Below are 11,037 nucleotides of genomic sequence, written 5' to 3'. Positions count from 1 at the left end.
GTCAGCAGAGCTCATTAACATTTAAAGGAAAATGCTACAAAATGGCTTGCTCTGAAAAGAGCTGTTTTTGACAGGGTAAAAAAGGTGCTTTTGACACGAAATTTTAGAAATTTTAACCAAACTATGTTACAGACTTTTCATTAAGACCCTAAAGAATCATATCAACATGGGCATCCTATGACCCCTTTAAATAAAGCAAAAATCTGGATGACAGAGAGACACTTACAATGGAAGTAAATAGGTCGGATTCATAACATTAAAAACTCGCTGTTTCCAAAATACCCTAGTAAAAAAGTAATATATTTAAAATACATTTATTTCACACTAAGGGTGCTTTCACACCTGGCCTGTTGTTTCGGAACCTGGCGCGTTTCCCCCTTTAGCTCGGTTCGTTTGAGCATATGTGAACACGGCAATCACGCTCGGAGCCGCGCCAAAACAATCGGTCCGAGATCGCCTGAACGAGGTGGTCTCAGCTCGATTGAAAACGAACTCTGGAGCGGTTCGGTTGTAGTGAGAAAGCAATCCGATCCAACGGCTGTTGTCGTTCCATCCTGACGGATGACAGCCGTGGTGGAATCCCAGAAAATAAACCATTGAACTTTGACCATTGAGAGAACAATTTACACGTGCGTGACTTGTATTAACAAATTTGGTCCGTTTAGAAACTTTGCCATGTGAAAGCAAACCGCACCAAGAATAAAAAGCAACATTGTAATAATTTTAATCCCTGTTTCGGAACAAAGCAATCGATCTACAGGTGTGAAAGCACCCTAAGTATAGTTAAAATCTATTAACATTTTCTGACATATTGCTTGAGACTTACTGGTATAAAAAAATATAATTTAACTGAGTATCACTTGTGCTCAATGCACATTTCTTAACATGAAGCCTAAAATGTTTTAATGTCACTATTGATGAGGATTGTATGATCTTTGAATAATATCAGTCTTTAAATGCAAGATATTTAGAATGTACGTGAAGTATACTTGCAATAGTTTCACTTTAGCACAATCAAATATACTTCAGTATATCCTTTAGTTGGACTTCAGCACTACTCACACAATTAAAGTGCTTTAAGTACAAAATTTGTTTCAATTTAGCATGCTTGAAGTATAACAGTTTAGTATACCAAAAGTACAATTGAAAGGTACTTTTATTAAGTACATAAATATGTAAAGGTATTTGTAGTATACTTAGCACAAAATATATGTATTTCAAATACATTTTAGTATATTTATTTTTCACTAGGGTATAGCCACAAGATGATGCATGTTATTATGATTTAACTTTATATATCACTAAAAAACCCATCTTTTCTATTTGTGTATTTAGGGCTCCACAGTGCACAATTTGACTAAACATTTTATGGTTATATATCAATATAATTCTAAAATAATAATAATATATTAATAATATAATATAATCTTATTAGGATTGTTATTATTAAAATATTTGATAAATAAGAATAACTTTTTATTATTATTAAATAAAAAAATAACATAAAAGCAAGCTTATTAAGCTGCTTATCACTGAATTTAACTTCATAATGAATGAACATTACACTATTATTGAACAGAACTGAATCAACTCTGAAGCTGAATAATAACACTTTTATCTTGTAAAAGCTGCTTTACAGGAGAACATTGATCTGCTTTTTTTTAGGTTTGCATCATCGATTCTGTTACTTTTCTAATTAAATCTGTAAGGCTGCTTTGACACAAGTGCTGTGAACCCAAAATATTTGTTTAACTTCCACAAACAAAGACACACAACAATTACATAAATTCAAATTGAAGGGATAGTTCGCTCGCCCCGAAAATTCTGTCATCAACTGTCAACTGCTCGGTTACCCACATTCTTCAAAATGTCTTCTTTTTTGTTTAGCAGAAGAAATGCAAGAGAAACTCATTACACAGCAGTGGGCGATATACATGATTAACTGGTAGAAATGTGTCAACCGGTAGAGATTTTGGACTATCGTCTCTATTGCGGTTACACACTCATGTGACGTTGCTGTGCTACATGGTCACAAAAACTCATCATTTGCATGCGTTTTTAAGCATTGCCGTTTAAAAACAAGTGATTTTAAGTTGTTAAAACAATCAGCAGCAAAAGAGAACTCATTTCACTATATTCGAACAGTCTGAGAGACTGTCTGTTTCTGAGCGCTGTCAGAGAGGCATCAGCACATGAAGATGGTGCTCATAGAGCATGGGAGTATTGAACAGTTATTTTTGCCACTTTATAGGCCTTGAACGGTTAAATGTGAGTCAAAATGCCTGTCTTTGCAAGTATCCTCATAAACACAGTAATTGAGGTCTTATGTGAAAGCAAACAGCTGAGAAAGAAAACAGATGTGTAACAGTATATTGGATTTGGGCAGCTCTTAAAGTTACAGCAGTCTAAAATTTCTGGTGTCTGATTAAATCACTTTTCTAACTTTAATAGGAAGAAATATATATTTAATTTACACAGTGAAGAATATGCAGTGTTTTTATACATTTGATTACTTTATACAATGTATGTAGCATTTCTAATTTGTTCTACTGTAGTTTTTTTGTTATTAGCTTGTAATTAGTTTCTTATTCTTATTTAATCGCTGACTGTTTACTTGTCTTCAGTGAGCTTGAGTTTTCTTTTTTTTAATTTAGGCTAGTATTAGTTTTTTGTCATACTGACACTGGTGACAAGCATTATGAAATTTCTATGGTATCAAATATTTTGATATCATAAAGACCTTATTTAAAGCAAAAATAACTATATTGTTATATATATTGTTACCGTAAAATAATATAACTCGTATCGTGATATGAGACTTTGGTCATATCGCCCACCCCTACTCATACAGCTTTGGAATAACTTGAGGATCAGTAAATGATGACAGAATCCTCAATTTTGGGTTAACCATCCCTCTAAAACCCAGCCTCCCCGAGCGTAACCCTTTGACTTCCACACTTTTCTATGCACTTTTTTCCCCAGCAGCGCTGAGGCACAGAGCAACAGCCAAGCACTCCACCTGCACATGTGCAGCACGCAGTGGGGCTGCGAGCTGCTGCCATGTCAGGTAATTACAGAGAGGCGGATAAATCACTGCAAGCTTGGCCCCCGACCAGCCGAATCTAGGCCAATCATTTTCTGCACTGCCTGGCAAATCTAATGCCTTGTATTAACAATTTACTGTGCCAATGCGGCACTGACCTCCGATAAACAACCCGTTTTCCTTTCTAATGTCTTTCCTGCGCTGGTGTTATCAAACATTTCATCTGATTCATTATTCATGCTGTATTGCAGTTAAATGCAGAGCACATAATGCATCAAGAATTCTAGTGCGCGCCGACAGGAGCGTGCCTGGGCTTGCTAAAACGTGATTATGAAACTACAGTACAAGATGACTGTGTTCTCTGAGTCTCCCATCAACAATATAGTTTGCACATATGAATCATTACTACAACACGGTCGATTAGCTGTCTAATAAGTCTAGCTCTAATTCTGCTACCAACATAATTAAGTAAATCACATTCTTGTCCAAACAAAGGTAGAGTATCAGTAGCTCATGCTCACTATGGGAGAATACAATTACTCTCCACGGCCGCATTTGTAGGACAGTAGATCACTCTGTCACGCAGATCTGTATTTCTGCTTACTCATTGAAAGGATGCGGCAAGGTTGAAAATGCTTTAGTCTCCAGAATATGGAGAAATCTCAAGGCCGCTCAAAAGTAGGCTAGATGGCAAGGACGTTCTATAAAAAGAGACCATGTAATCCAGTCTGTTGTGAATTTCTACAAGGCGTGAAGGCACAAAACACATGAGAGTAAGCAAAGGTGTTGACAGTGACTTCCTGCAAAAAGTGATGAAAGAAAGAATGTGTGAGGTTGGCTGGAGTACATTGACCTCAGCTTTGTGAGACTCCTGCGAGGTTTCACAAGGTTTCCTCAGGGAGAAGGTTCGAGGTCTGTGACTTTCTCTGACTAATGAGTCCTGGTTGCCCACCTAGCCATTATGGTCTGACACCTCTCTGAACACACAGTCACAAAAACAAGAGCGAAAAGGTACAGAAATGCTTCATACAACCAAAAAGCAACTTGCAGAAAGGGAACTGACTAAAGCAAAGCACTTCCAAAATCTGTAATTGAATATTTGATATATGAATATTTGGTCACACTTTACTTCGGGGAGCAATCCTGACTATTAATTAACTATTAAATATGAATTTTGCCTTAAAAAAAACTCCTAATTTGCTGCTTAATTAGTAATGTAGTTGTTAAGTTTAGTTATGGGGTAGGATTAAAGGACCTAAAATACGCTTATGAAGAATAAGGCATTAATATGTGATTTATAAGCATTCATAAACAGTCAATATGCTAGTAATATGCATGCTAATAAACAACTAGTTAATAGTGAGAATTGGTCGCTAAAGTGTTACCAAATATTTGATATTTGATCGAGATGCCACCATTTAGAGAACAGAATGGTCTATATAATGCCAATAAACACCCCTAAATAAATTGGGTCATTTTTTTAAAAAGAAATTAATACTTTTATTCAGCAAGGATCCATTAAATTAACCAAAAGTGACAGCAAAGACTTTTATTTAATTGTCAGAAAAAAAAAGTCAATTTCAAATGAATGCTGTTCTTTCTACTTTCTATCCATCAGATGATGATGAATATAAAAAGTGTCATGTTTTCCCCCAAAAAACGAAGCAGCACAACTGTTTTCTTTCAACTAGGGCTGCAACAACTAATCGATAAAATCGATTATTATCGATAATGAAAATAATCGACAACGATTCTCATTATCGATTAGTCGGGAAAAATAATCGGTCAACTAATCGATTATCAAAATAATCGTTAGTTGCAGCCCTACTTTCAACATTGATGATAATATGAAATGTTTCTTGAGAACCAAATCAGCATATCAGAATGATTTCTGAAGGAACATGTGACAATAATGACAGCTGAAAATTCAGCTTTGCATCATTTTAAAATATATTAAAAACTATTATTTATATTATTTATAAAAAAGACTCACTCTGTGTAGTTAATGCTGCTCAATGTGAAAGCACGCACGTGATGGAGATTTACCGCTGATTACAGAACCGGCTTTCTGACAAGATGCGCATTAAATATCGCATGCGATTTATCGTGCAACCCTACTCAACATGTCAGAAAGAGAAAATGAATCAACCATATCAGAAAGGTAAATAAAAGAATTGTTCGATTTAGGTATACTGATAGCCCACTTGGTTCAATTCATTTCCATGCGATAATCAATATTAGACTGTTCCAGTTAATTCCACATATATCTTATTTATCTGAGTATATTTAAATAGTCAGGACTATTGGAAGTCAGAGATTGTGAGTATGTCCCTAAACTAGCCGATACCAATATCAGAAGCATGATAGTATTACAGGATGGAGCAGTGCCCAGCTGTTGAAACAGGTGAATAATTAATGATCATTTTTTCCCGACAAAGTCAACTCAGAAATGCCCTCACATCAGCTGCTCAGCGGGTCTACACACATAGGGCACACATATCACGGAAACTCTATCATCTTGAATTTCATCCTGTCAGAATGTTTTCACAAATGCACAATGCAAGCCACTTGGAGAACCATCTTCCTGTGTAATCTGTGTGATTGAAGGTGACTATTGCAATCAGGAGTGACAGGATGACTGTTTTTCGTCTTTAAGGGCAACACGAGACTTCCTGGTTGTGAAGAATGAAAGAGATTAACTGAATAAAGGAGGAATTGTGAATTTAATCCACAATAACCCCTCCAGTCAGGTCAAACCAAGGCCTGGGATGGATGTTTCTTGCATGAAGACAGGAAATCCCACTGAGAACGAAAACTGTAAGCTAATATGATTTGATTTCACCAAATGATGTGCATGCAACAACATTAGATTCTTGTTCATTCTTCAAAACGTAAGTGAAATCAAACCTCTCAGGCCAGAAATAAACAGATTTTGTTCTGCTGACAAGAACTAACATCTCCCTTTTTGTTCTATCCGATGCATTTTAGTGTCTGGAACAAAATCAACCTGCATTCAGACCAGCAGAGAGTCAGAACTACTGTTTAGACTGACCTGGCCTTTTTGAGCAAACTCATGGGGTGAGAAGCCAAACTTCCTGCGAGAGAAAGAAATCTGTGTCTGTAAAGGAGGCCAGGAAAAACAAATTAGAAGTCACAAACAGGCAGAGTCGTGCGAGAGATTTGCTTACACAATCGTCTTTCCACAGCAACCTTCTGAAAGAGAAGCAATCAATTCTGCCTCAACTCGATCACAATGCATTACACCTCACGCGACAACTTAGACTTGCGTTCATTCTTTTACCGATAAGGTTCTCACTCTCACTCATACACAGCTTTCCGTCGCTCACTGGTGACTCCTCAGACCATAGATGTAAAAATGGAATCAATACAAAACCACTCGAATGCAGGCAAGCCACAGAACTATCAAAATAGCCCCACCAAGGCTTGACACAAAGCCAATATAAACTGATCACACTGGGTAATTAGTCATATCCTTACCCTTGATGCAGTAGGCTTTTTGTTCAATCCTTAATTTCTTTGCTCAATCAATACTTTACATCTCTGTATGCTTTCAAGCCCTTTAAAATCCATCAGGAGCATGTTGTTACATTTACTTCAAACTGTTAAGAAAAACAAGCAGACCCAGTAGACAAACAAACCTGGAGAAACACCTGTTGAAAACGGTGTGGTATGTAAATCAGCAAACAGCGCTAAAGCTAATGTCCTGGTCTGCTTTGAATTAATTGGGTTTGTGTAAAAGATTGAAGGGATAGTTCACCCCCACAAAAATTGTCATCATTTATTCACCCTCATGTCAACCTGTACGACTTTATTTCTTCAGCGTAACACAAGATGACATTGAAAAATGTCTCTGTGTTTATTTTTTGTAAATTCAATGAAAATGAATTTCAATGAAAGTCCAATGTTGCTTTGCAGCCCACTGATTTTCATTGTGTGGACAAAAACTATTTAGAAATATTCTACAAAATACATTTGTGTATGTGTGTTCCACAGAAGAAAGAAAGTTGTACAAGTTTGGAATGACATGAAGGTGAATAAATAATGACAGAATTTCCATTTTGGGTGAACTCTCTCTTTAAAGTTGAGCAACTATAATTGGAAAGGTCTGGTAAACTTCACTGGAAAGTCTGTCATTTTCTTAGATCAGGTAATCATTTTGATTAAGAATTATGAGGTCAAATAAGAGAAAGAGAGAAACATGATGAATTGTTCACAATAAGATCAATAAACATGCATTTAGATTGTTCATGAGGTGAATTTCCATGCAAACTTTAACTTTGTCATCGCTGTGATTAAAAGTCTTAAACATCTGGACATTATATGGTAAATTATCATCTTTTATCACCATCATCATCTGAAGTCGACATTTACTTATGTACATGTATTTATACACGTACTTGTATGTACAAGAGTTCATTCAAATCTGTTGCAAACACCCTAAAAAGAATTACCACACAAATTCTAATCACAGCTGTGTAGACATGAAGTACTGCATGATTAAATTAAAACATTAATTACACTAAACCACCACAGACACTGAGGAGGCCACATACCCACCAATATTCAGAATAGCGGTCAATCATTGTGGGTTTCTCACACAACGACCATCTCCTGCAATCTACAATATTCAGTTAAATTCTAGATTATAGCTGCTTATCGAAGAAAAACACCCAAGGACTGTAAATAACTGCACAGCTAAACTGCACTCAATGCTGTTAAACCAGACAGTAGCCAACATAATCCGTTATCTGTTATCTAAAATCCATCCAATCAGCATAAACAGAATTTTACTTATCTTTTACATAATCCTATAACACGCTCTGTCAGATAATATACTGCTATTCTTCTGACAAGTATGACATACTGATCTTATGCTGAAGATGAGACGAATGCAGACTAAATACAATTCATTCATGTAAAAAGTTGGCCATGTGCAACCCTTGACTGACAGGTGAAAGGCTTGCAGGGTTACACTGACCTACTGCTAAAGATTTACTCGGATAAAGCAGAGGATAATCCAGCACATATCACACCACTTGTAACATCTTTCAAGTTAAGTTCTGGACAACAGCATTACTGATCATCTAGCCAGCTGTCACCAAACTGATCTTTCTGCAGTGCTTGGGTTAGTTTCAGTGACAACCACAAACGTAAGCAGTGATATCACAAGGCCTTCCTCAAATATTTGTCATGTCTTGCACAATTTTGCAACAACTCATGGGAGTGACATTGAAACAAAACCACACAATAATGTTATTCAGTCACACTCATTCTGAGGCACAAGAAACTGGGAATAAACTCAAATAAGTTGACATGAAATCATGTAAAATGTGTAAATACATATTGCAATAAAAAGTGTAATTGAGTGTGTCTTAACCACATAATGTTTTACAGAACAGTTTTACAGAACAGTGTTTTGATGCTATTATTGTATTTCTGAGATGGAAAGTTCATACAAAATTGAAAATTCGGTCATCATTTGTTCAGGCAGAATGAAAGTTACCCACCAATATTCAGAATAGCGGTCAATCATTGTGGGTTTCTCACACAACGACCATCTCCTGCAATCTACAATATTCAGTTAAATTCTAGATTATAGCTGCTTATCGAAGAAAAACACCCAAGGACTGTAAATAACTGCACAGCTAAACTGCACTCAATGCTGTTTAACCAGACAGTAGCCAACATAATCCGTTATCTGTTATCTAAAATCCATCCAATCAGCATAAACAGAATTTTACTTATCTTTTACATAATCCTATAACACGCTCTGTCAGATAATATACTGCTATTCTTCTGACAAGTATGACATACTGATCTTATGCTGAAGATGAGACGAATGCAGACTAAATACAATTCATTCATGTAAAAAGTTGGCCATGTGCAACCCTTGACTGACAGGTGAAAGGCTTGCAGGGTTACACTGACCTACTGCTAAAGATTTACTCGGATAAAGCAGAGGATAATCCAGCACATATCACACCACTTGTAACATCTTTCAAGTTAAGTTCTGGACAACAGCATTACTGATCATCTAGCCAGCTGTCACCAAACTGATCTTTCTGCAGTGCTTGGGTTAGTTTCAGTGACAACCACAAACGTAAGCAGTGATATCACAAGGCCTTCCTCAAATATTTGTCATGTCTTGCACAATTTTGCAACAACTCATGGGAGTGACATTGAAACAAAACCACACAATAATGTTATTCAGTCACACTCATTCTGAGGCACAAGAAACTGGGAATAAACTCAAATAAGTTGACATGAAATCATGTAAAATGTGTAAATACATATTGCAATAAAAAGTGTAATTGAGTGTGTCTTAACCACATAATGTTTACAGAGTTTTACAGAACAGTGTTTTGATGCTATTATTGTATTTCTGAGATGGAAAGTTCATACAAAATTGAAAATTCGGTCATCATTTGTTCAGGCAGAATGAAAGTTTCTGTCACCATTCACTTTCATTGACACAACAAAAATGTATGATAATTGAGTCTGTCTCCTTTTATGTTTTAAAGGAATAAAGAAAGCCATGCAGTTTAAGAATGAAATGATGGTCAGTACATGGACATACTACATCCACCACATTGTCACTGTCATGTGATTTCCATGTTGCTTCACTGAAATTCACAAATCCCCTCCCGTGGACTCGTGGGATAAAATCTGGATACTTTCCACTTAATGTTTTATGAATACTATGAATTCAGAGACCGCTTTTTTCACATAATGCTTTTCATCTACTAATTAGGAAACAGTGATTATTTCAGATGCTACCTATGTTTTTGTTCTTATATGTCTCAATAGTACCAGTAAATTAAGTACTTTATACTGACACCTTTTGGCCTAGACAAATTTTGTTCAAAAGTAAATATATTACTGCAGTTTTTAATTTGTAGTAGTAACTCCAAAACTACATGACAGGTCCAGGCATGTGATATCAACATGGTGGTGCCCATGAGGGACCTACTCCATGTGGAATAAATCAGCTTTTACTAGCAGAATAATTGGTTTTTAGACTTCATATTATATGAGTGTACATAATTTTAATTATATTTCTTCATACTGCGATTAGTGTAAAAAATATTAATTCGCAACAAATACTCTGTACACCTTTAAGTGATCAGTGTCCTGGTGTCCAGTTCAGAGAAGTAAAATCTTTATGACTGCATATCTAAAACATTTAAAACTCCCATATGCCTCAAGCTGGTTTCATTCTAAAGATCGGACCCTTTAAATGTGGACAGCACTGTCCAAAACATGGGCCTTGTTTGTAGAAAACACATTTTTACCTTGTAAACATCCCCGTAGGTCCCGCTGCCTATCCTCTGGATAAGCTCGAAATCCTCTTGCGGATTTCGCCTGGATAGATCGAAACTAGAGTTCATCGTGGGGACTCCGGCCTCTGACTATCAATGATAGATTTGCTGGGGACCCTTACACGGACGAAAGGAGAAAAACGGAGAAAAAACAAACATACGGCGTCAGAAGGGAATCTCACTCTCAGTACTTGACTGTAACTTTAACATGGCTTCCCGTGAGCTCCAGTGCGCATGCGCTGCACTCGTAGAGAATGCCTGGAATGGGAGGATGAAGAGAGGAGGAGGATGGGTTTGGGTCAGATGACCACAGGCGCACCAGAAGCTAACCTGCTTCTGAGGAATATTTTGCACAAATCAAAACTGAAATATTCTTGTAGTCTATTAGAACAGCATGTTCATTCATTCATTTTCTTGTTTTGAAGTGATGGTGAGTGACATTGGTTTTATACTTTGTCTTGATTTTATATATATTTAATGGTAGTCCTACAGTGCAGAGTGAACTTTTAATTAAAAAGATACACTGTTGATTAACAATATAAATTTAGAATAATTTGTTGCCTGTTTAGATTCATTTATAACAATGTTTTAACCTGACTTAATTTATCAATTAACCAAATTAAACCAAATTAAAATGTTTTAAAAATTGTTTAT

General features: G+C 36.2%; 1 protein-coding gene across 4 annotated transcripts in view; it reads right to left on the bottom strand.

Moving 5' to 3' along the window:
• LOC107751124 (mitogen-activated protein kinase kinase kinase kinase 3-like) overlaps window positions 1–10,616 on the bottom strand; it is a 91,279-nt gene extending 80,663 nt beyond the window's left edge. For all 4 annotated transcript variants that reach the window (XM_016566733.1, XM_016566734.1, XM_016566736.1 and 1 more), the window contains exon 1: window positions 10,357–10,616. In XM_016566733.1, coding sequence (XP_016422219.1) covers window positions 10,357–10,452 — 96 coding nt within the window. In that variant the 5' untranslated portion in view covers window positions 10,453–10,616. The remainder of the gene's footprint in view (window positions 1–10,356) is intronic.
• Between the last annotated feature and the right edge of the window lie 421 nt (window positions 10,617–11,037).

The sequence above is a fragment of the Sinocyclocheilus rhinocerous genome, unplaced genomic scaffold (genome assembly GCF_001515625.1).
Source record: "Sinocyclocheilus rhinocerous isolate Xijiao unplaced genomic scaffold, SAMN03320098_v1.1 scaffold1413, whole genome shotgun sequence".
NCBI classification, from domain to species: Eukaryota; Metazoa; Chordata; class Actinopteri; order Cypriniformes; family Cyprinidae; genus Sinocyclocheilus; species Sinocyclocheilus rhinocerous.
Note: the sequence above shows the minus strand (reverse complement) of the source record. Positions and strands in the feature narration are given on the sequence as shown.